The sequence below is a fragment of the Sitophilus oryzae genome, unplaced genomic scaffold (assembly GCF_002938485.1).
Source record: "Sitophilus oryzae breed Bouriz unplaced genomic scaffold, Soryzae_2.0 scaffold_1576_pilon_pilon, whole genome shotgun sequence".
Taxonomy (NCBI): domain Eukaryota; kingdom Metazoa; phylum Arthropoda; class Insecta; order Coleoptera; family Curculionidae; genus Sitophilus; species Sitophilus oryzae.
This window is the reverse complement of record NW_022146254.1, coordinates 3,467,142-3,494,095: the sequence shown is the minus strand read 5'-3', so window position 1 is coordinate 3,494,095 and position 26,954 is coordinate 3,467,142. Positions and strand designations below refer to the sequence as shown.

Sequence of the window (26,954 nt, the reverse complement as noted above, 5' to 3'; positions counted from 1 at the left end):
AAGATTTAGCTTTAAAGCGTATATTTTTCTTGATTTCAGCCAGTAGCCGACAGTATAAATATTATCGATCATCATTTCCAAGCTAACTTTGCGCTGTTTTTTTTTCGATCGTACGGTATATTATTAAAATATTAACTATTAGATATCACTAAAGAAGAAAATACAAGATATATTCATATAAATACACTTTTTAAACTTTTAAGCAGCAGTAGTTATTAGTTATAATATAGAAAATTCAAATAATTCATTTTCTGACAGATGGAAATAAATTGTCTTACTGTTTGACACTTAATGTCAAAGGAAGCTAGATAAAATCAAGAAAAATATACGTTTTCAAACTAAATCTTAAATAACTTAAAAACGAATTATTTTAGGTATAGGAATATGTCTGGTTAAAACGTAACGAATTGGAAAACCTTTTTACTAGTGAAATAAAAAAAGTGGGTTTCCATTTGAAAAAAAATTATATATGATAATTTTTTAATCGCTCAATTCCATGATAGCTACCGCCATTATTATATGAGATTTGAACAATTTAATTTTTGAAATAGATAGCCACATATCTTTACACACTAAATTTTACTTTTAGGGTGCCACATCACTAAATTTGACTTTTAGGCTGTACAATTTTTTTTTTGACAGGTAGTTTTTTTCGTCCAAAAATACGGCGACAAAATATCTAGATCTAGATTTTGTAAGCCCTCCAAGATCCGAAGGGCCCCTTCGCTGTCTCAGGCCCGTGACCCCCGTTATACTAAAGACTTCACTCCTTCACTGCTCATCATCAGTAATGAAGCTAGAATACAAGTTATGCTCTGCATTGGTTGTAATTTAAAATGTTTATTCAGTAAAAATGTAAGTAATGAAACCATTGAAAAATAACTTAAAAGCTAAAATAAATAAATTCAGTCTCAATATATATAAAAAAAATAATTATTCGTTATTTTAAACCATGAAAATTAGCCCTTGATTTAACTTCCTAAATAGAAAATGCCATTGACAATTACTGGGGCCTGATAATTGATAATTAAGTAAATATCTGCTTCCATTTATACTGTTTATAGCTGGCGTATACCAATGGTTTGGATACTCCACCTACAAACTGCTTTATAACTACTACTGAACACAAATTGCAAATATATGATTTTTTGGAGAAATATATGTGTTATGTATTGGATTTTTTTGGAAAATTCTTTGGGATTTTGTTCATATTTTAGTAGTAGATTAAATTTACAAGAAAGGAAACCCAGAAAAGATTGGTTCTCAACATTTAAGCAAAAAAAAAATTTTTTAATTTTTAAAGTAAAATAACTCGGTTATTTTAGACTTATTTGAAAAACGGTAACGAGAAAATATGTTTCTTTTATCGAGCCTTGAAAATATTTGCACTTATTAAGAACTCACCCTGTATAATTTCAAAAAAAAACGCTGTTTTTAATTCAGTATAATTTTTCTTCTTCTTATTCCTCTTATTAGTAAGTCTTATTTGTACTCAAATTACTTGTTTTTCTTTGTCTTTTTACCTGGTTTAAATCTTTTAGAAGGTTGTTACTTAACCGTTTGCCAAGAATAATTAGTATAATTTTTAATATGTGGATAAGAAATCTTCAGATTAATATTTTGAAAATATTCAGATACTGTAACAAACATCATACTCGCCATATATTGACTGTATTATTTCCAAATATACATACATATGTATATTTAAATCAGTTTCCTCAAATAATATCGATGTCTTACATAATTGAATAATTTTCGTAAAAGGTTCTATTTAGAGGATAATAAATTCATTGAAAAAGTCTGGCGTGATATAACTGAGTGGTCTATACCGACATGGAGGTAAATCAATTTAACTTTCTAAGTTTCTTTGAAACTTTTTTTTATATACCGGGTGCGTCTCAAAAGTGGCTCACCCCTATAACTTTTTTATTTTTTCAGATAAAAAAACTGCATTTGGTATGTTAGTATAATATGACCTCCTGTTTCGCCAGAAATGACTACAACTTTTGATTTTTAAATGACACCTCTGGTATTTTTTTACTTTATTCCATAGATACTCTGAATAGAGTGGCATATCATATGTCAACTTTTGACATTTTCGCATCTGGTTTATTTGAAATTATAACATGCGGTTCATAACGACAATTTGACTCAAAATACCAAGTGTGTGGTACCAAATTATTCGTAAAAATGCTTTTTCCATGAGCGTACAATGAGCCACCCTTGTTCTATTTGGAAAAATTGAGATATGATTAAAATACCATTTGGGCACAAGAATAGATATCAACCAGAAGCCTAACTTAGAGTTTGCGCGGGAAACATCGCCTAACCTAAAGCGGTAGAACCTGTCAACGCACTGGCGTTCGCAGTTCACTTATGTTTGCGTTTTGCTGAGAGCAGTAGCTGTTCGTCATTCGTAAATACAGAATATTGTAGTTTGGGTTGTTTTATAACTGAACGGAGCGAATAGTCTGGAATAGTTCAAAAATATTTGTTGTGCTTTCCGGTAATTACAGGATAATAATTCAAAACAAGAATGTGCAAAGCCGGAGTTATGTTTCGCCAGGACGCAAAATGTTTTACGATACGTTTGTGGATATTTAATAAAAAAATGTTTGAGTATACATTCATGTGATATGTGCAGGGTTCGGAAGTAGTTAATTAAGACGTAATTTACCTGATTAACTACGTGTAGTTTTTCTTCAAAACTACGTCTTTTCCAGTTCATTAACTACATGAAAACTACGTTAATAAACTATGTATTGATATTATGAATAATTTTCCTTTGTATGAGGTGCAATAGAGATAATATGATGAAAATATTATATTTAAAGCCATATTTCTTCCGTTTTCTTAAATACATTATGTGTTTTAAAAGCTTCAACTTCTTATAACCTCACCTCAAACCTTTGATATTTGAAAGTTACATACATGGGTTACATAAACTACACCCTCTACATAAACTACATTAACTACATGTAATGTAGTTTATGTAGTTTTTAAAAGTAACATGTAGTTTTCCGAACCCTGTATATGTACCAAATATGCAAAGGCACGCAGTGAGTTAGATGATACATCGTTGTTTTGTCATTTACGTGCCTATGAAAATAATAAAGAGTGAAAATAATAATTTAGATATTTTTGGCAATCTTCAGATGTCACATGACAATTTTGTATCTTTTGTTTCTTCATTAAAACTTGTTTTTAGTAAATATTATGAAGAATATGGAACAAGACATTTTATTAAAGAAATATATATAATATGCAAACAAATTAATTTCAAACATCCATGTACTAGTTTTCCCCTAAAATATGTAACTAAATTATATCTGCTTATGAAATTGTATTATACATTAAAAAAGATAAACCTTAATTTTAAAACAGCCAATAAAAACAAACTAATTATATGGAGGCATGAATAAATACCTACATAAGTATTCTGATGTTAGCTTGTTTATTTATTTCGTTTGAAACTTAAATGAACACCTACCCTATCTTTACAGGATGTTTTAAAACGGGCCAATTGAAGGTAAGTATCTCAAGCGTCCTTATAAAGAACCCAAAGTTTTAAATTTCAACCAAATCTCTTCTTATATTAAAAAATCCGCCATATTGGATCCGCTAATTTGATTTTTTTTCTTCAAAAATATTATAAAAGTGTCACCGGAACTCAATACGTGTGCAACATTTCGGAAAAATTGGGATAATAGAAGTGATCAATAAAGCTGCTGCCAGATTTGCAACAAACAAAGGTATGGTAAAGTTAAATAAAATCGTTTAAAAATATAAACTATTTTTATACCGCGATATCTCTAATGGTTTACTAATGCAGTGTTTTTTATCGCTGGCAATAAGTTTTACATTAAAAATATTACTCCATAAAATATGTTGGGACATTTGTACTAAACCAATATTACAGCATCTTAAACAAATTAGCCTTTACTTTTAACTTTAACAAACTCACTTATTAAAGTTTTAAGCAGTAGTTTTATTAACTGCCGAATGATATTAATTAATTCTATACTTTTCAATTTACAACAAAAAAATAAATACAACTCTGTATACATTCAACGGAAATTTATTAAATACGTCTCTGTATTCTACCGCTATTAAATGGCGGCCCAATTCGTGAAACGTCACGGATTTCAGCTCCAGTTAGGTTTCTGGTTGATATCTATTCTGTGATTTGGGCATCTTTTAACCGGTCAGGACAAGACACGAAAAACATTAGACGGTCGAATCTATTTTTCCAAGGCTCCTTGATTAAAATTGAAGGTTTTTAACCCAGCCATGACATTCAAGATTGAAATTCAAAATACGATTTGTTTTTAAGCGAAAATGTCAAAAGTTGACATTTGATATGTCATTCTATACAGAGTGTCATTTTCTATCGAATAAAGTAAAAATATAACGAGGCTGCCATTTAAAAATCAAAAGTTGTAGTCATTTCCGGTAATACACAGGAAGTGATCAAAAACAATAATTGAATACGTCAATGAATTGGAATTTATGTCATATAGTAACACACCAAATCTCGTTTTGTTATCTGAAAAAATAAAAAAGTTATAGCGGTGAGCCACTTTTGAGACGCACCCGGTATAGCTGTTCAGATGATTTTAAGAAAAAATACTTCTTGTGTTATTTTATTCCAAAAAGATTATACCTATAATAAGATACAAATAATGGTTTAAAAATTAACACATAGGTTCATTTCCTGCTCAAAAGCATCAAGAATATACTTAAAATTGAAATAACTTAAGTCGTATATTTTATTATCTTCTGTTACTTTGACTTCGTTTAAAATAGTAAAACAGGTGAGTAAGAAATGACCATTTTACTATTATTATTATGGCTGGCCATTAAAAACTTGGTCATGCAATTTTCTACTAAATAACAGACATTGACACATTGAGATTTTCAGTTGCTGAATAACTTAACAAATCATTAGCTTCACTTTATTCTACCTACTTTTAAGTAGATAAAATTAGATAAAATGCCATCTTCTATTATTGCATTAGGACACTTGAAAAAAACCTCGGCAATTATAAATGCTAACTTTAATTAACGGCATCTTTACTGCCGCTTTCGAAAAAAAGAACGCACTGGGTCAACATGGTGTATATTAAACTAATTATTTTCGCTCTATAATAATCAGAATTAGTCGACAAAGTAAGTCACGGTAACGAAATAGACGATCAAAGTCAAGTGGCGCGATCTAGTTTTCCGGTTGGCTTATTGAACTTCGTTGTTAATATATATGATATAGATTTATTATTAAGATCTACCTCTCTTCTATATTAATTTAACTAACTTGTTAATTAATTAATTTAACAGAGTACATTGATCCTTTCGGAATTTGATCTTATTATATTTCATAAACTGTTATATATATGATTTCCTCCAAGTATTACTTCTTGAATTTATCAAATCTATTACTAAAGTATGTCAATGTTAACTTATTAATTTAAAAACGTATTTATGCCAGCAATTTATTTACTTATGATGTACAGGGTATAAATAAAATATAGGATTTTCAGTAGGGGATAGGTTAGAGTAGGTTAGGTTGCTGGGGTTTGGGATTATGTTTGATCTCTCACTCGGAGGCCTTGGGCCCATTGCGATACCTCTGTATTATTGTACCAAACCTTATTCTCATTCGTTCTTTGCATTAAAGCACTTCCAGCTGTAAGCAAAATTCCCGACGTCGCGTCGGCTGATGTTGGCTTCCGCTGCTTCTTCTAGTCCCTCCAAAAAACCTTACCCTAAAGTGGAGTAGAGTAAATGGCACAGCAGGTGCTCTATGATTTCTTTTTCCTCTCCGCACTCTTCGCAATAGTCATCGTTCTAAATCTTCCATCTCACGAGGTTTACCCCCGTGGGGCAGTTTCCAGTGATGACACCTACAATTATGCGTACTAAATTCTTTTTGTATTCTAGTAATTCCTTTGTCTTTTTGTTATCTACCACTGGCCGCAGTCTTGGAGCTGTAATGCAGTCCTCACGGTGTTGCTACGTCTCTTGCTGCTTGGTCTTGATGGTAGTTCATATAGCTTCCTTCCCTGTGTTGATCGTCACAAGTGGTGGGTCATCTGTCACGGCCTCTCACCTGGCCCCCTCTTTGGCGAGTCTGTCTGCCTCTTGTGCCCACCACATTGTGGTGGCCTGGCACCTAGTACAGAGTAGCTTCGCCTTGCCACAGCCAGGACAGTGCTTCTCGGCAGTCTATCACAGTTTTTGATCTTATTGATTGCATGGTGATGCTTCTTAAAGCGCCCAAGCTGTCAAGGTATGTCACGATATCTCTTACTGGTCTATCAGCGATTTTCTCTCGTATATAACTGGCCACTTCCTTTATGGCATAAACCTTTGCTTGTAGAACATTACAACAATCCGATAGCCTTTAAGATCATCGGATGTCTAGTTCCTCTGAGAAGATGCCTATCCTCCTGAAGTTACGGAAGCATCTGTGTAGACTACTATCTCTTTAGTGTTCATTACTCGGTTGCTTTCCCATTCTTCTCTTGTCGGGATGCGAATCCTTATATTTCCTTCAAAATCATGTTTGGTGAGCATATAGTCCGTTTTCTGGTATAGCAGATGTGGACTCGCGTTCGCCATGATTTTCCCTATCACTGGCAATATCCTCCAGTGGCCGTAGTTGGTCTGGTTCCACAGATTTGATTTCCTTAATCTTAGGGCACCCTTAGCGGCCAGATCCTTCACGAGCCAGTCGATTGATTACAAGTCCAGAATTGCTTCCAGCGTAGCTTGCGCTGTGTTGTTCCTTGCTCCAGTTGTACCTAGAGCTGCTAATCGCTGTACTTTTGTGAAGCTTTTTCTATTAGTCTCTTTAAGTATCGCTTCCCACCATACTAGTGCTCCATAAGTGATGATTGGTCTAACTATAGCAGTGTATAATGTATACATCCAGTGTATAATGTACGGTTGCAGACCCCCATCTCTTTCCAAATAGTTTTTTACATGCATAGAATGCATTTATTCCCTTTATCATCCTTTCCTCCGTGTTCCTTTTCCAGGAAAGCTCCGAGTCCAGAATGATTCCTAATAATTTTGTCTCCTTAGCAAGTACAAGTGTCTTCCCTTCCAGCTTTGGTAGCGTGAACTTGGGTATCTTTTATTTTCTTGTAAATAGAATGAGTTCGGTTTTGTCTGGGTTGATGCCCAAACCATTCCTTTTTGCCCATTCCGTTAACTTCTTCAGAGCAGATTCCATGATGTCACTGATCGTTTGCAAGTCTTTGCCAACGATCAATATTATCACGTCGTCTGCATATGCCTTTATCCTAATTCCCTTCATTGTCAGAGAGGTCAGAATCGGGTTCATTACAATCAGCCACAGCAGAGGTGATAATACCCCTCCTTGTGGCGTGCCTCTTGTTGAACACTTTGGCTTTGGCTGAGCTGTTTCCCATCTCCGATGTGATACTGAATCTTAAATAAGTGAGAATATTTTGATGGCTTGTAGATCACGATAAAGTAAACGTATTACCTCTTTGCCGTTTTTCAAATTTCTAAATCCAAAATAGTAGATTTGTTTTAGTTCAAAATAAAGAAAACAAATTAAAATGAGAGTAAAGATTTTAGATGAAACTGTGGTATTAACCTAAGCAAATGTAAACAAATTCCGGGTTCAATGGAGACTCGTCTTTTTTGTGTGAGTGAAATTTTTGGTCACCGCAAGATTGGCCTATCACCCACATGTGCTGTTTATTAGACATATTAGGTTAAACAACTTTTGCAATAAACGCTTCAACTAAAGTAGAGCAAAGCTATAACTTTGATATGATTTTATAGTTTACTTAATTATACCTATATACACCATGATTAACCATTTTAAGATAAACATTTTTATATGAATATTTTTTCTCCTTATTATACATAAAAGGTAAAAGTTGCACTTGAAAAGTTTGCTACTGTTTAGCGACTGATACCATAACATATTTTACAGCTACTAGCGACTAGAATACCGGACATACAGTATCACTCTACCGTTAAATAACTTTATTTCAAATATGTAATTAGTTTGCTCGCTATATTCTGAAGTATAAAAATTCTTATAGATCATTAGGAAATATGAAGACGTTGAAGCATTTGTATAAGTACTATCTTGTATTGTTAATTAGATAGCAGCTTGTACATGAAGATACTATGAAAATATACTTCAACAAAACATTTCTATTATGCTATAATTACTGGTTTGACAAAACAAGATTATTTTTCAAGTTAAATTATTGTATGAATTTTAGCCATTTGGTATTTTCTTATCAAACAGTTTGTTACAATCTCAAAAGAACACAAAATTATAATTATGTTAGAATTGTTTAATGATCGACATGACTAGAATAAAATAAATACAGGATGTTTCAGAAAACAAGTAGGAGGTAGTATCTCTCGTGGGTCCGATTCTGTTTTGTTTCGTAGCTACAGGGTTAAAGCGGTTAAAGTATTTATCTTTTTTCGATTTATTATAATTTTCTTCCAAGTGCTTTTTGCGATTCGAATGAAATTTTGAAGGCAAAAGTTACTATAAGTGGGATATATTTTAATGCAAAAATAGTGTCGTCATATTCAACAGGGTCGTGTATATGGGTTATCACTGGAATATTTTTCTAAAAAAATATGTGCGCCACTGAAGTTTTTTTTTAGCAAAATTGTGTAGACCGTTAAATGCTGATTAAAAGTTGACTCTTATATGTTGTCAATTTCGGTCTCCTTGATGAAATAAACGCAATTTGATTAATTTTCCTTAATCTAATTGAGGGGCTTATATATAATCCAATTGAGGGGCTAATAACATGATATGCCAAAAATGCATAATTCTGACTTTGCAGTTTTGAAAAAATGTGTAAATTTAACTTTTAATTTAATTGATAAATTGCATTTTATCCAACAAACTAGCGTGTACCCGTCGCGTAAGCATTCGTCGAAATAAGCATTTGTAATGGTGATGATAAAGCAAAGCAAGAATTTCCATTAACATACAAACTGGATAAAATTTTCTCACATTTATGTCAGCATGAGAAAAAACAATATGGCGATATTATTATATAACTTGGTAATATTTCAGGGGTAGTTTCATCTCGTTGGAGTTTGACTTTTGAAAAATCCGTTGGCTAAAATTAAGCTTTTTACGTTAAGCAGTTTAAGCAGAATCGTGGTTAATTAATTACCCAACTTTTTGGAAAACCATGTATGATTTTTTAAAAAATTTCAAAATATGTAAAAAACAAAATAAATTATGCGTGTCCAAGCGTTTTCCTGAAAGACTAACCGTTTTTTAAATAACAAATATTGTAATATTTGAGGGGCGTTTTCACCCTCTTGGAATGTGAAATTCGAGAAACCTCTCCTTATCGAACCTCTACACCCCACTGTCAATCCATTTGCCAAAAATCAGCTTTAAACGTCAAGAAGTTTAAGCAGAATCATGATTACTCAATGGTTATATTTTATGAAACCCTGTATAAATTTTTAAAAAATCTTAAAATATATGAAACAATAAAATACAATATACATGTTTAAGAGTTTTTCCGGAAAACTCACCGGTTTTTAAATAAAAAATATCGTAATATTTGAAGGGTGGTTTCACCCCCTTAGAATTCGAGTTTCGAAAAATTCGTTCTTATCGAACTTCTAAACCCTAAAGTCAATCCGTTTTCCAAAAATCAGCTTTTTACGTCAAGCGCTTTAAGCAGGATAGTGATTAATCAATGACCAGATTTTTAGAAACACCCTGTATACATTATATAAAAAATCTTAAAATATGTAAAAAACAAAATAAAATATACGTGTTTAAGCGTTTTTTCGGAAACTTGACCGTTTTTTAAAAAAACAATATTGTAATATTTGAGGGGTGGTTTCACCCCCTTGGAGCTGGAATTTCGAAAAATCCCTTCTTATCCAACCTCTACACCCTAGATCAACCTGTATGCCAAAATTGAGCTTCTTACGTTGAGTGGTTTAAGCAGGATCGTCATTAATCAGTATGTCAGTCACTTAAGGATTTTATATATTAGTATAGATTTGTTAGATAAATACTTAGTGAGTTAAAACTAAACTATCTCTAAAACATCATCAAATTTATATTTCCTAATAGTTAAATTTACACACTTTTTCAAAACTGCGTAGTCTAATAATTGAGAATTACGGATTTGTGGCATATCATGCTATTACAATAAGCCCTTCAATTCTAATAGCAATCTTTAAAAAATGTTAATAACATTAAATTGCCAAAATGTTAAATAAGTACTAAATTGATTCCTCATCAAAAAAATATAAAAAAAAGTTCCTATAAACATGTTACAACAAGTTACAGGATGTTAAAACCTAAAAAATAGGTCTTTTGTGATTATCTTAAATATCATTATTCTTTGGGGAAATTTGCTGTAGGTAGGTATATCAGTGTTATATATATTTTTTTAAATATTAATAAGTTACATTAAATGAATAACTTATTAATTTTAACAAATGTGATTAATAAAATCGTGTTTATCTCATCGAGGAGATCAAAATGGACAAAATGTCAAGATACAACTTTTAATCGGCATTAAATGACCTACACACTTTTGCTAATGAGAGGAAAAAAGTCAGTGACGCACATGTTTCTTTAGCAAAATATTCCAGTGATAACCCATATGAACGTCCCATCGTCTCTGGTGAATCTGTCTACTCTTTTTTTAGTATTAAAATATGTAGTACTCATAGTAACTTTTACCCTCCAAATTTCATTCGAATCGGCTAAAAGCACTTGGAAGAAAATTATAATAAGTCGAAAAAAAAAAGCTCTAAGTAGCAACCTACTGTAGCTACGAAACAAAGCAGAATGGGGCCCATATTGATATGAGAAATAAATCATAATTTTACGTGAGGAATATCCCCACGAGAGATGGCACATATTTTTTGAAACACCCTGTATATCAAATCCAGTTGGTTTGAGAAGAAGATAACTTCAAATTACATATTTAAATGCACTTGATTTATATAATACAAAAATATAACTGTTTTTGTGTTATTAAAATAAATATGCCACTATCAACTTTATCTTTTAAATACGGCTCTGGATTTATTATTACAAATTTTAAGAGCTTCTAAGGTGCCAAAACTGATGATGTATCGCACTTATTTGAAAAATGTATATTTATAGCATTTTTTATAAAAAATCATGTGTGAGAAAGAGGCAGTGAGAATATATTATTTTTGGTAAGATCTTTGAAAATCATTAAAATTATGTGCCAGAAGAAAAATGATGTATCGCGCTTTTTCGAAAAAACACACATTTTAGTAATTTACAATTTATCAACTAATGTTGAAAAAACACTGCCTAAATAGATTTTATAATGGACTTAATAGTCAGTTAAAAAATAAGGGAAAATATTTAATATCTCTAAAAAAACAAAACCAAACAGAATAATTTGTCTCCGTCCAATAAATATACTTTTTTTTTCTTTCAGATTCAAGCAAAGGCACAACGCAGCCGTTCTCCTGTTCACGAACGTCTGGACATTATGTCCAACGTTAGTCCTAAATCCAGAGAAGAACTGTCACCGACCAGACACATTTCAAGGGACGAGAGTAGGGATGGGGCTAGGTCTCCAAGCAGTCCGGTACCGCATGCTGGAAAGTACTCCTTGATGCAGTTTGCGATGCAAAATTTCCGACAGTTGTCAGAGTAAGTTAATTATTTGATTGAGCTTCTGAAACTTATTATTAGTGTCACCTTAGTCACCTAGTTGTACAGGGTGGCGCCTCTCGCCCTATAAAAATAAATAGAGTTCTACAGGGTGTCCTAAAAAAAGTTACGCATCAAAGTTGTTTTTTTGTAACGGAACACCCTATATATTAATTGATTTTCGTATTCTAGGAGAAAAATAAATGTCAATTTTATTACAGAAGCATAATATGCCTAAATTGTAAGGATTTTGACATATTTTACATTTTGTGAAAATGTAGAATAAATTTTAAATTCCTGTAATAGCCTGATATATAAATACAATAACCATTGTATGTTAAACCAAATTAAAATTTGTTCCGAAAAGTTATATAGGGTGAGAAAAAATTAATATTGAACATTGGCCACTTTCAAAAGCAAGTTACTCCTTTATTTTAAATAGAACACTCAGTATATTATACCGGTATTCAGTGGAGAATTCACATATCTTTAAAGTACTATTAATGTTGCCTACCCCTCAGACAAATATTTTCCTAGATATTTCCATTTTTATGATTTTACCTCAGTAGATCTTCATTATTTTATAAAATCTAGGTGGTTGGTGATATACCTTTTAATAATTTAACAAAAATTAAATGATGTAGAGTAAAATACTCAACGGTACCCAAAAATATACACGGTAGCACAAGCGTATAATTATGACACAAAAATTAGCAAGAAGAAATAAAATGCCCAATATGTTTGGTTCCTTTCCTGTTCACTACATAAAATTATTCTCTTTTCAAAAGACCTTTTTATGTTAAAATGCATATGTGAAGTTCTACTTCGAAAAGCAGTCACAATTATTTCTCTCATGTTTTCGACAATAGTTGGTCGAGTTTTGTAAACACTGTCTTTAACATACCCCGATAAAAAAAGGCCACGACTAGATAAATTAGGAACATTTAAGTATTCTATTAAATGGTGAATGCACACTGCAGTCACCATCTTATTAGTTATGATTTTATCATAACTAATAAGATGGAATTAATTATTATTACATATATATTTATTTTATCATATTATTCATGGATTCATTATTGAATCATATCAATTCTCTTTGATGTAGGATCAGTCTCCATTTTTGACAAATTTCTGAGAATTTCTTTATTTTAACTGACACAGAATGATAAATAGTTGTTAAAGTTGAACTAATTTCACACCTATGTTGAAGTAACATTAGACGTATCACAGCCACCTAGATTTTATCAAATAATAAAGATCTGCTGACACTAAATTATAAAAATTAAAATATCTAATAAAATCTTTGTTTGGTGTGTAGGCAACCTTAATAGTATTTTGAAGTAACATGAATTTTTTTTAATTTGATTTAAAGTAGAATCATTATTTTAACTACATAGTGGGCTATACCGAGTAAATTCGAATTAAGCTAGCTTTTATTGAAATTTAAAACTTGTTCCTCATTTTTAGAAAATGTTAAATTTGTCAGAAACCTTACATTTTAGTCATATACTTCTCTGATGAAAGCTGCCTTTATGTTTCTCCTAGAATCACGAAATTAATTAATATATAGGGTGTTCCATTACAAAAAAAAACAACTTTAATGCGTAAGTTTTTTGGGGACACCCTGTAAAACTCTCTATATTTTTAAAAAATGCTTTAAATTAACATACATATGCGCCCACAAAATTTTATTTCAATACAAACTGTCGTTCTCCTCGTCGTATGAGCCTCCGCGTCGTATGAGCATCCGCGTCGTATGAGAGGCGCCACCCTGTATTTTGTAGAGTGGTCGCAACTAACCACATGGAAGTGAAACATCCTAGATACATTAGCATCTACAACAGATCACTAAAACTAAATTCATCAAGAATTAATCAAGTGTTACAATAAATTACAAAAATAGAATACTAGGATCAGTAGGAAAATATTGTCTTTATACATATTTATTTTAATACCCTCACAAACCCTTTAATTGTCTGTAATTTGAGACATTTTTGACAGATTTTAATTTATTATTATTTTTTCAGTTAAAAGATCAAGAAAATGGTATGTTAGTATATGACATAAATTAGGATTGATTGGTATTCAATTGTTTTCGGTCGCTTCCTGTTTTACCGGAAATGACTACAACTTTTGATTTTTAAATGGCACCCTCGGTATTTTGTTACTTTTATTATTGGATAGAAAATGACACTCTCAATAGAATGACATATCATATATGTCAACTTTTGACATTTTCGAATATGGTTTATTTGAAATTGGAATATGTGAATCATAACGACAATTTGACTCGAAATACCAAGTGTGTGATACCAAATTATTCGTAAACAAATGATTTTTCCAAATATGCTCATGAACCACCCTCGTCCCATTTGAAAAAATTGAGATATGATTAAAAATACGATTTGGGGATCTTTTAACCGGCCAGAACAAGACACTAAAAACATTAGATGATCAAATCTATTTTTCCAAGGCACCTTGATTAAAAAATTAGTATTTTTAACAGTCATGGCACTCTAGATTGAAATGAAAATACAATTTTCTTTTAAGCGAAAATGTCGAAAGATTGCATATATGATATGTCATTATAATCAGAGTGTCATTTTCTATCGAATAAAGTAAAAAAATATCAAGGATGCCATTTAAAAATCAAAAGTTGTAATAGTGGCTGAAAAGAATTGAATAGGTCAATCAATCCTAATTTATATCATATACTAATTTACCAAATCTTGTTTTTTTATCTGAAAAAAATAAAAAGGTTAATAGGGGTGAGCCACTTTTGAGACGCACCCGATATTATTATCCATAGTATCCTTCCATATAAACAACAAAACGCATAGTCACAGCTACTTTAGCAAGGACATATATTTTCCCATCGTTTTATCCTCAACAAAACAGAAACAATGAAGCAATAAATTTAATAACAACCGTTCGATGATTCTGTTTCTGGTAAGTCCGTGGAACAAAATGCAATTACCGTTGATCCCCTCATGAATTTTAAAGTTTACGCTGTTTGCTATAGATAATTGATTCTTCTTTTGTACCCACTGGCGATTTTTCAAATTGCAATACATAATATATATTAGTTACTATGCACCACGCAAGTTTATTTTGTTTGTTGATAAGTTAATGACTTTAAGTAATAAATTATTTCCTTTTTATATTTTTTGTATAAGCATGAAATATAATTTAAAATACTCTATATAGAGTAATACGGGAGGTAAATTATTTCTAGGTTAAACCGCTATCAACCTTCTTGCTAATACTGATGATAAGTTTGCATAATACGAGCTAATATTAGTCTACTGATTAAGCGAAAGTCTAAATCAATTCTTACTCGCTAGAATTCCGATCTCATCCGGCCTCTAAACGACATGAATGAGCAGTGTCATGCAACAACAGCACAACGAAGGTTTGTAGAGGTCTACCCGATCTATCCAAATATTAACATCGTCTAACGTCCCCATCCTCCGCTGACAACAGATGTTCATCCTCCAAGGAATGGGCATCTACCTCCTACGAAGGTATACACCCTTCCACGATTGGGGTTTAGCCCTCCGTGGCCTTCACAGTCGAAGAGCTTGTCTCCGGCTGAGGTACCCTTGAGGTGGATACTGTCAAGTCGAGGATCTGTCTCCATCTGTTTAACTTGGCATCTCCTTAGACCTGATACCGGTGTTGTTCCGAATCTATAATAGAGGATATATCTCTTGTTCTTTATTGGCTCCTTGTATTTGAGATTAAGTACACCGCAAGGGTTAGTCGGTCCACTTCTACAGAGCCCCGCATGTAAGTAAGGGAGACGAGAATACAGTGGGTTGCCCCCTGGTGCCCCAAGGTTGAGAGCAGTAGAGGCTAGTCTTCTATCTAGCCACGCATCCTTTTAACCTGCTCCCGCCATTATAGAATTTAGGTTTTTGGTGAGGTTGTCTCCTCTTGGTCCAGGCGGTTAAGCTAAGAGCCCTCCACACCCCCTGCCCGTAATACATGACCACAGACAGCAGAGTAGAGGGTGCCTGGTATAACGGACAGGGTAGTCCCATCCGGCATCGTTATTCGTCTTGGTGCAATTCCCAGACCACGACACTACAGACAGGGACGAAACATTGAGATGCTCCTTAGACCCAGCTAAAGTGCTAGAGGGGATTCCCCCTAGCACCTGACCAGGAGCTTCCCCACCAACGACAAGGACTCGCATCGCCTAGAAGGTGCTCAATTTACTACAAAAAAAAAACATTTAAATAAACAAAAATTACATCTAATGCAGGAGATAGGGGAACTTTATATAACACTTTATGTGGGGAAACAAATATTGTTTTTTTTTAAATACCATCTCAATCTATTTTTTCTGTCTTTCAAATATTTGTCCTGCTTTTATTTATTTTCAACTACTTTAGTTTTTTTTTTTTCTATTGGAACATAATTGAAAATGTAGAATGTAAAAAGCAGAATGTATAGGTGAGGTGTCACCGCGACCTTACAGATCTATTGCGTGTCCCTCTTTCTTGTGTTATAATGAGTTATAACTTATCATACAGTTTCAGGGCTTTGACAAAGGCTCGTCTCTGAGACGGCTTCTCAATATCTATACCAGTCGTACCAAAGTTTATGGTACGAATGGTTGTCGTCTCGGCGCACTCAGTGTTCTCTCAAATTCTCGTGTTTCCACATTTTCCTCACAGAATCTGCATTCGCCGTTATTTCTTAGCTTCAATCTTCTAAGCTGTTCGTTGAGGAGACAGTGTCTTGTTAAAAACACCGTGACAATCCGAAGATTGTTTTTACCTAAATTCAAGGAATATCTTTGATTTTCCTCGATGGTAAGTTCTGAGAAATTTCTTCCAGTGTCTTAGCCCATTTAGGATTCCCATTCCAGGTTACGGATTGAATCTTCCATGTTCTTAAGTTCCGCTTTAAGTTGACTTCCACTTAGGAAGCAGCACGGTTCTGGTCCAGTTAGTGGAGTGTTCGCTACTTTTCTAGCTAGACTGTTTGGTTTTTCATTGCCATCTATTCTTTGGTGAGCTGGCACCCAGAGTTATTTTCTTTGCCTTATTTATTCAGCTATTTTAGGCATTCTTTGGCAAACTTTGAATTGATGGTTACTGAATTGATTGCTTTTAGTGCTACTAGACTAACGGGCAAGATAGCTATTTCATTTTTCCGGTAGTTGTACGCATCTTTACGCAAAGATGCTGGGGTAGGTACCTATTGGTTTGAATTATTTAGTTTTCGGCCTAAATACTCTTATCCCTGTCCCTGCTTTGGTTCTGGAACCGTCAATATACCACGTTATGGTTTGGTCTTTTTCCTGTTGAGCAAACGTTTCTCTCTTCCAATCGTTTTTATTACTACAGTGAGGTGTTTCTCAAAGTTGTACATTTTTGGTATGTCATCCACTGGGAATTTAAGGAGTGGGATTTTCCTTTTGAGGGTGTTCCAAGGTTCTGAGTTGACAATTCTCCAATTACTGTTTTCCTCAATGGGCATTCTAATCACTCTCGATCTACCGACGACAACGTGTAGTGGTGTTAGGTCTAGAGTGAACCTCATTGCTGCTGTTGGGCATGTTATCATAGCACCTGTGATACAGATGCATGCAAATCTCTATATTTTGCACAGATTTTGCCTTGCTGTACGTGGCTCTAGTTTTATCATTGCCAATACCGGATACGTTCATTGAAAATAACTGAATACTGTGTCACTATTGACTATTACGTATTATATTAATCGTTCAAAATCTTAAATTTTCTTAGAGAGCTTAGGACACCACCCTGTAAAACTAGTAATTGGTAATTAAAAATAGTTAATTATTTTAATCATTCATATTTCATGACCGTATATCGTTTTTACGTACGCAATTAATTTAGATAATATATGTGTGGCTAGTTTCTTTGCAACAAAACGCGAACACTGGCTGGTTAATTATCATCAATTAAATACGATATTAGTACAAATATTAATTTTTTAATACGCGGTCTTTGTGCATCCGTGTGCATCGCTATATGCGATTCTTTCATTGTGAAAAGTTAGAAAGCATAGAAGAATTACCATATGTTTTATCTAGTTTTACGGGGGTTGTTTGAAGAGTAAATTAATAACCTGAGCACTCAGTTATGGTACAGATTTTTGATCACTAAGAAAGTATGAAACTAATAAGCCTAACCTTTCTAGCCTTTATTTTAAATGACATTTTTGTCTTTTTAACAGATTTTATGTGACTTTTTCTCCTTTCGGATTAATATATTAATATTATATTCAATCTTTTCAAAATCATTATTGACTTGCAAAATTATGTAGAATGTTTAGGAGGGGGGTTAATCACTGCTACCTTACAGATCTATTGTGTGTTAACAAGTTATAACTCATCAAACAGTCTCAGGGCTTTGAAAAATGCCAGTATTTGAGATAGCTCCACAGAGGCAAGCTCTCCATCTTTGATATCAGCCGTACCAAAGTTTATGGCACAAATGTTTGTCGTCTAGGCGTACTCAGTGATAAGGTGCAAAACTATAAATGAAGAAACCAAAAAAATAAAGTGTTATAAGGTTATATTTAAGAATCTCTAAACTTAACATAACTTTAACAATTCCATAACGCCATATTGTGATTTAGTTACTTATAGGACCATTCTGTATATTTTGTAATTTGTAGTTAAAAATAGTTAATAATTTTCTCATAATTGATTTCTTCACTGAGTATTGTTAATTGTGTAGCTTTAACGCCAATAAAAGAAAACAAATAAAGAATTAAATAAACTGGTAACAACTGAGCAATAAAGATTAAAAGAAAGATATTTATAGTTTTATAGTAAAACTGATTACTTTTTAACCATCATCTGTATTCTTTGTTAATAAATCATATTATTACTTATATAAGATTAATTTTCACTTTAATTCAATTTCTTTGTTTACATTTAGTTGAATGAAAACTATCCACGCGGTACTTTTCAAGCCGAGTATTTTTCAATGTCATGATATTCTTTTAGTCTTATAAAGTGATGTAAATCATCTACCGTTCTTGACTTCATTGGCATTGATTTTTAATAACTTTATTTATACGAAGATTTATCATATTTAAATATTATTTCAGTTTAGAACAACAAAGAATGGACACACCACAACAGAAATCTAAACAAAAATCCAAAGAATGGACGTGGAAACAACAAACCGACGTAATAAAGTGGCAGGGAGGTCCACTGGATGGTCCTCTTCTAAAATTAGAAGATCCAGAACTGACTCCTTTAGCAATAGAATGTTTCGACTGTATTCTGAAGTATTGTGGAGATCAACCCTTAACACCCGATATGTCTGAAGTCAAATGTGTCTACACAGTACTAATGGTAATGCATCTTTTTAAGTTTCTTCTTAAAGCAGTTGCTAACACTGTACTATATATCACCAATTCATCATTGACTGCTAAATTTATATGCCATTATAAATATTTGACGCTTTTAGACTAATCATGTTTTGTACATACATCACTTTAGCCTACAGCTAAAACATATTCTCCTTCCTACGCTTTCACTTTTTTATTCTAGTTAACACTTGGAACAAGCATTTACTATTCAGTACTTATCTGTATGTCTTATCCCTTATCTATGATGTTTTAAAATGTTCAAATTAGATAAAATATCTTTCACAGCACTGCCACAAGTACGCGGAACTCAGAGACGAAGTTTATTGCCAATTGATGAAGCAGACCACTAGTAACAAATCTGAGTCACCTGAATCCAGTCAAAGGTGAGTTAAAATCCTGTTAAAATCGGTCTTACAAAAGAAAGTTTGTTTTCATTGATTCCAATTTAGGGCATGGAGGTTACTATCGATAGTAGCTGCGTATTTTGCGTGTTCGGAAAATCTTTTACCCTATCTGATGGAGCATTTGGCTAGTGCTGCAAATGATAGAAGAAGAATCTGTCATGGTACTGCTGCTGTGTGTGTTACTAACTTAAGAAAGACTCAGAGATGTGGTGGAAGAAAGAATGTTCCTTCAGTGGAAGAAGTTACTGCTGTTAGTGCCGGTAAGTAAAATTATTATACAGGGTGATTCACCTCATTCGACACGGAGTATTTTAGCCACAGATGGGATCGTTGGAGAACTACTAAAGTTACAATTTAAAATTATTTTCAAAAGATACACAGTGTCCAAATAAATAAAAAATATTATTTTTTTTTCTTAAATGGAACACCCTGTAAATTTAATTAAGGTTTACCGCAATTTAATATTACCGTTTTAGAAATATTTTCGTTTTTGTGAAAATACATTAACAGTTTTAATGCTTCGTTTCTCAATGCGTTTTTAAAATTACATGAAACAATACATAGTAAAGTATAAATAATACTATACTGAAGTTTTTTGATTTACTGAATTTTGTGTCGCAATAATAAAATACCTACAACCTTATACAGAGTGTCTAAAATTCTATTTTAAATAATTACTAGTTTTGAACGGCAATAACTTGTTTAATTTAAATAGAACATCCTGTATATTTTAAGAGAATCAGATGCACAATTTAATTGTCTTTCAAATTGCATTATAGCATTTTTACCTATCTCTTCAAGTTTTCGTAGAAAATGCATTTTCTTATAATTTAGACCTCATTTATCAATGTGTCCATGGAATATAGATATTTTAGATTATTTTTAAAGATGTAACAAATTTTCAAAGAGTATAGATACTCTAATATTGTCGATTTAGTTCGCTTATTTCATTAAAAAAAAAACAAAGAAAACTGTTTAAATATTTGTAAAAGGGGACCAATTAATGTTATCCCAGTATTCGAAATACATTGATTTGCTGTTTGCGTTGATTAATAATTTCTCCAAATACTAAAAAACTAAATTTTTATGTGTATTAGACAGTGTGGTAAAAAGTAAAGCATTATAAATTTTATTTAATTTTTTGACGAATGCTTATTTATAATAACAGAGACGTTCATATTCATAACATATTATTACCTAAAACAATTAAGTACCTATATAATTAATTAATATTTATGTGGAAATAAAGGGGGTATATTTAATTGATATACTCTTTAACAAAGATTTAAATAGTTTTGTTTTGTAAACAAATAGGCTAGCAATATTATTGTTTATAGCACTTGTTTTGTACATTTTTGTTGCTTTGAAAAATCTAAAATGTCAATATTCCGTGGGTATATTGATAAATGAAGTCTAAATTATAAAGGAATGCATTTTCTACGAAAACTTGAAGTAGTAGGTAAAAAGTGGTATAATATAACTTGATACACAATTAAATCGTGCATCTGATTTACGTAAAATATAAGGGTGTTCCATTTAAATTAAACAAGTTATTGCCGTTTCAAGCTACTAATTATCTAATATAAAATTTTAGACACTCTGTATAAAGTACTATAATTTTTATTATTGCAATACAAAATTTAGTAAATAGAAAAACTTCAGTACAATATTTGGTTTCAAAAACTTAAATACGCCTAGAGAAATGAAGCATTAATTGTTACTGCCTTTTCACAAAATCGTAAATATTAAATATTTCAAACAGTGTAAGATTAAAGTGCAGTAAACCTAATCAAATTTTCCTTTATTTTAATCATAGAAAGTAATAATGTAATAATATACAGGGTGTTCTATTTAAAAGAAAATACAACTTCGATGTTTTTTTTTATTTTGTACTTTGTACTAGTGATGGGCATTACGATTCTTTTTAGTGAATCGAACCACACGATTCAATTTCTCATATTGAATCAACTCCTACGATTCGTCCATTTGAACGAATCACATGCACACATCCTCGCAAAAATCGTAACTGGCACTACCGGCGATAATTTGGTAGGGCAATTACTTAACGGACTAAAAAAAGAAATATACAATTCTTTCATTTGTTTTTCAACACTTTATAACACTGGCGTAATTGGATTAATAATTTTACCAATAATATTAAATTATCAATCCAATTTATATACAGATTGTTAACTGGACAATTACTTATAGGGGGACAGAATGGCAACACTGCCTATTGAGAACGCATGCACTTATAGGGTTTCGCGTCGTCTATCGACAAGCGGGCAGAGGTTGCCATATTTCAACCATAAAGCTCTTGCCGCGAGTAATAAACAAATTAACAACCTGTATACTATTTATTAAAGACTTCTTAATACCAATTTAATATTTTTAGAGCCATATTTTAATTCCGATTTAATAATCATAATAAATCGTATATAATACCGCATGATCGGAAAAAAATTTGGATTGGAAATGAACATCGATGACATTCTCCGCATGACAGCGATCTTCATTTTGTATATCACGCGCCGCGCCATAGAAACGAACGATCGCGTTGTGATTCGATTCAATTCTCACGATTCTTTTTTACGGCTCATCGTGCAAATGTGATGCGTGTTGGCCACAATGCAATTGAACGAACCGGATTGCAATCAATGATTCGAATCTCACGATTCATTTTTAATACTCGTTCAAAGGAACGACTCCTTCAATCTTTGCTCACCTCTACTTTGTACCTTTTTAAAATAAATTTAATTTGTAGCTTTAGTAGTCCTGCAACGATCCCATCACTCACTATTTCTAAAAATCTAACCACTTGGCTACAGTACTCCGTGTTGAATGAGGTGAATAACCTTGTATTTTCTTGCAACGAAAAAAAAATATACACACATATTAACAAACAAAAATATCTCCTAGGTCGTAGTGCTAGAAGACAAATTTATCGATTACCTGGTGGTGCAGAAAGGGTAGTAAACACTCGTTGCAGTACGGTTGTAGCTGACGTCATTCAAGAACTTTGCGGACTTATTGGTGTTAGTAGCGAGGCCGAACAACAAGAGTTTAGTCTGTATTGTATAGTCCAAGGTGACGCTTTTACCATGCCCTTAGCTGCTGACGAATATATTTTGGATGTTACGACGGAACTTCATAAATCAGCTCAGCCATTCTACTTGATATTCTGTAGATCTGTTTGGTAAGGAATTCGAACTATATTTCATATCTCATATCAATTAAACTTTTAGTTACGTAATCGAGGGCGCGATTTTTAAATTCATTATTGCCAACCATGGACATATTCGGCGCCGTGCTGACTAACTGAAATTTAAATTTCGCGCTGGGGATTCAGGTGGTTGCTCTGCTGTAAAAAATGTCAAGTTGCCGCACTTATTTATTTATTTCCTGACATTGTCATTCATTTTGACACAGTAGTTTTGTATTATGTGTTGCAGCGTTTTTTTATAAACATTACCACTGCCAACGGCAGCTTTTCATCGGAGAGCAGTCGTGGATAAGGTATTTCTTACGTGGATAAGATATTACTTAAGATGTACGTTATTGTTTAAGACTGAAAATATTTTAAATGTTAAATGTAAAACTAGAACTTAAATCTACACTTAGCTGTTCTTTATGTAATCATGTAACAGTAACAGCGTGAGGTGGGCTTGCATCTCTGTACTCGGCCATCCAATACAACAAAAGGGGCTAGAATGAGGACACCATGAATTGATACAGCCGTAACTACTAAGTTATAGATGGGAACGAAGCAGCATGGGGCTCAAGCTACATCCAGGCTGGGGCACTTTATATGTAAGAAAAATAATTCCTACTGGGGACACTCGTCCACAGGACATCCGTACATAGGATAATGGTACAAAGGAACACTACCCGTACCTTAAACCATAACCTAGGACTATAACCTTGGAAATAGTCCGTACCTTGGACCCTAAAAATATGAAACTCTTGTTTAAAACCAAACAAGGTCTAATAAACAAAATAAACCTACCTCGAATTACTTCCGAGGGCTCAATAATAAACAAAGGAACTGCCCTTTCATCCATGTAACATTCTGGAGGACAAAAGAAAAGGGACGCCAATGTGCCAGCAAAATACAAATACAAGTTAAGTTGGGCCATCCAAAACTCTACCCTACAAATATGCAGTAATAATATTGAATCTAAAAGGATAATATCTCATCTTTACCTGTTGCTTTGAAATAGCAGCTGATTCAAATTATACAGCAAGATTTAAATAATCACCATTTCTAAAAGCCGGGATACAACAGAGCGGCAAAACAAAGTGAGGTTAAGCACGGAGAGAGTTGACAGAAGCGATGTAGATAGCGCCTCCACAGAGCGATAACAGGGTTGTGTCAAACGATAACAGGGTTGTGGACTAGAGAACGTAAAAATCACGCCAAGCGCGTCAAATAAATTATCCGGCCTGAACGATATGGAATCCGATGACGATACGCCAGACATCATATAAATCATATATAAAAAAATACATGTAACGAACTAAAAACGTTACAGTGTTTGGTTTAAATAAATAGTGTTGTGATACTTTAAACTTGAAAATGTTTACTAGTAGACCTTGCAGTTACAAATTGTTCTTTTTTTTTAAAGAGTTTTAGAACCTCTTTTAATGCGAATTGTACAAGATAGCTTAATAGTCGTAAAATAGTAAGTAAGTAAGTAAGTAGTAGTCGTAAAAACTCATCGCAACTTGCTGACCTGGATATTATTTATTTGAATCTTTCAATTGGCTCGATTTTCCTTATTCGATGTTAATTAGCGCTGATCAATTTTGCTGCGATGAATATAAGCAGATTAAATAATTTAAAAAACCAGAGTCGGACTTGAAATTATTTTAAATAATAATTAAATAGTTTTGTTGTTGTTAAAGTATCGTGTAGTTGTTAAACAATAGTGTAGCATATCACTGTACTTAGGAGACCGAGTTCTTTCAAAACTTGATATAAATGCAGGTCCGTATTTAAAAAATATAAGTCGGCCTCTGTATCTCACAAATTATCAGCTAATTTGAAAATCTAAAAATACTATCAAAGAGCCCTAATGAAGTGGCTATGAGAATGTGAAATTAGTTTTTTGATTTTCTAAAAAGTAACGACAGGAAAAAATAAAATTGATTTTCAAAAATATCCGTTTTTTCCAAAAAAACTCAGCAATCCTTGAAATTTTTAAAACTTTTTTGATGGCATCTTGGTGAACAGCCCAAGGCACAACTTTGCCCCAATTTAACCATCTTCGTATCTATTACGGTTTCCGAGATACCAATGCTCGTACCTCGAATTTGTAGCACCCTGTATATTTATAATTAATTTATTTTTATTTCCTAAAATATTTTGATTAAAAGAAAATATTTAAAAGTGGGCAACGCTGTGCCGGTCAAGCTTAATCACGTGTCTAAAAGTTTATTTGGTATAAACTGTATTTAATGGGTAGTTATAAAATTATTATTTCCAGGTATCATCCGCTCAAGCATGATGCTAGTCCTCTTTACACTGAAGTTCTGTTTAATCAAGTGGCTCCTGACTATTTAGAAGGATTACTTCTCCGTCTAGGAAACCCAAACCTACCTCCAAGTGTTGTTCGAGATATGGCTCTAGTAGCAGCTCTTCTTCATAGGTACGTTCGTGATTTATGTAATAGTTTTTGCGGTATGTGTCAAGCTGATAATCCATTTTAATGACAAATAGATATTAACAGTAAAAGTACATCTTTTATTAATTGAAATACTTTTGAACTGTTGCAGAGCTGCCGATCTTGGTCACTCACCTAGTCTGAAAGAAGTAAAATTCTTATTGCCGAAGCCTGTCCTTGGTCTAAGAGAACCAAGACCACCACAGTGGTTGGCGTTGGTGCAAACAAGTTGGGGACAAGCCGCCGGCATGTCCGTATCGAGAGCTAAACTGCGAGTATTACAAGTTTTGAGCAGTTGGCCTCTATTTGGTGAGTTGATGTTTTCAAAATGTTACTGATCTCCTATGCAATACGATACTAGTGCAAATGAAAAAAATGAAATTTATTTAAAATTTTATACAGATTTGTTTCTACCTTTGAAACAGAGTATTGGCTGATGTAGACATGGGTCTATATAAAATCAAATTGGCATATATACCTGTAACCAAATAAGTTATTGCCGTTTAAAGCTAGTAATTATTTAATATAACTTTTTGGACACTCTGTATAAGGTAGTATAATTTTTTATCATTGCAACACAATATCTAATTAATAAATAATCTTCAGTAAATATTTAGTATTAAAAATTTGATACCCTTGGAGAAATGACACCTTAAATTTTTTACTGCAATTTCACAAAATTGAAAATATTTCAAAAAGCAGAATATGTTACGGCAGCGAAGGTTTAAGTGTGATAAACCTTAATCAAATTTACCTTTATTTCAATCGTAGAATCTAAAAATAGAATAATATACAGGGTGTTCCATTTAAAAAAATACATCTACTTATTTAGGACACTCTGTATCTTGTGAAATTATTTTTAAATTGTAGCTCTAATAGTCTTTCAACAAACCGAAAACTTACAATTTCTAAAAATCTAATCGTTCAGCTACAATACTCCGTGTCGTATGTGGTGAACAACCCTGTATGGGCAAAATATAAAAAACAACCCTCGTAATAAATTTGTTCTTGATATTAAGTATGATTTAATTTATATTTCTCATTGCAGGAAGCTCGTTCTTTGCCGTTAAGCGTGTTGTCGGAGAACCCGAACACTGGCAGGAACACATACTAGCACTCAACCGAGGAGGAGTCCATTTCCTGGACATGGGCACGCACGAAACATTGCAACACTGGCCTTTTGCCGAAGTGATCAGTACCAGGAAGGTCCGCTCCGAAGATGGCGCCCTATTCCTCGACATGAAATGTGGCAATCTCTTGCAACAACGGGTCACTAGATTGCAAACCGAACAGGCACACGAAATATCAAGACTTGTTAGGCAATATATTAATTTAGAACAGGAGCACAGTAGTAGAAAGTAGACAACTGCATAGGAAACACGGATTTTATTTGCATTCAAAGGAACAGGGTTGTAAATCATTTCAGTAGCATCTTGAGCATTCTATGATTAAAACTGTAATATCAGTTTTATAATTTCTAAAATAGTAATGGATATATTACGATTATGCAGGGGTGGTCCAAACTGTATTAGGGAAAAACTGTCAGCATATTTTGCAGATAAAAATAAGTAAAAAAGTTCGTATAAATTTCTGTCCTAAAATGCTTCGTTTCGGAGGTACAGGGTGATTACATTTTGATTTCATTTTTTTTTTCAAATAATTTCTGAACTATGGTCGATATGTGAATAAAAATTGGTGGCTGGATATTTTTTGATATGAGAAATACGATTTCGATGTTAGTATGACTCCTACTTGTAGGTGGCGCCACCTACATATTTTTAGCCTGCCTTGAAAAGTAATAACTTTTCGTCCGTACTTGTATAAAACAACTGTGTA

The 26,954-nt window shown here is 32.8% G+C and overlaps 1 protein-coding gene across 2 annotated transcripts in view; it reads left to right on the top strand.

Annotated features, from left to right (window-relative positions):
• The window catches only part of LOC115879414 (unconventional myosin-XV), a 186,862-nt gene extending 159,921 nt beyond the window's left edge, over positions 1 to 26,941 (top strand). For both annotated transcript variants that reach the window (XM_030896241.1, XM_030896240.1), the window contains 8 exons: positions 11,472 to 11,689; positions 18,785 to 19,034; positions 19,337 to 19,434; positions 19,501 to 19,715; positions 22,375 to 22,651; positions 24,942 to 25,103; positions 25,231 to 25,427; positions 26,167 to 26,941. In XM_030896241.1, coding sequence (XP_030752101.1) covers positions 11,472 to 11,689; positions 18,785 to 19,034; positions 19,337 to 19,434; positions 19,501 to 19,715; positions 22,375 to 22,651; positions 24,942 to 25,103; positions 25,231 to 25,427; positions 26,167 to 26,480 — 1,731 coding nt within the window. In that variant the 3' untranslated portion in view covers positions 26,481 to 26,941. The remainder of the gene's footprint in view (positions 1 to 11,471; positions 11,690 to 18,784; positions 19,035 to 19,336; positions 19,435 to 19,500; positions 19,716 to 22,374; positions 22,652 to 24,941; positions 25,104 to 25,230; positions 25,428 to 26,166) is intronic.
• Positions 26,942 to 26,954: the final 13 nt, after the last annotated feature.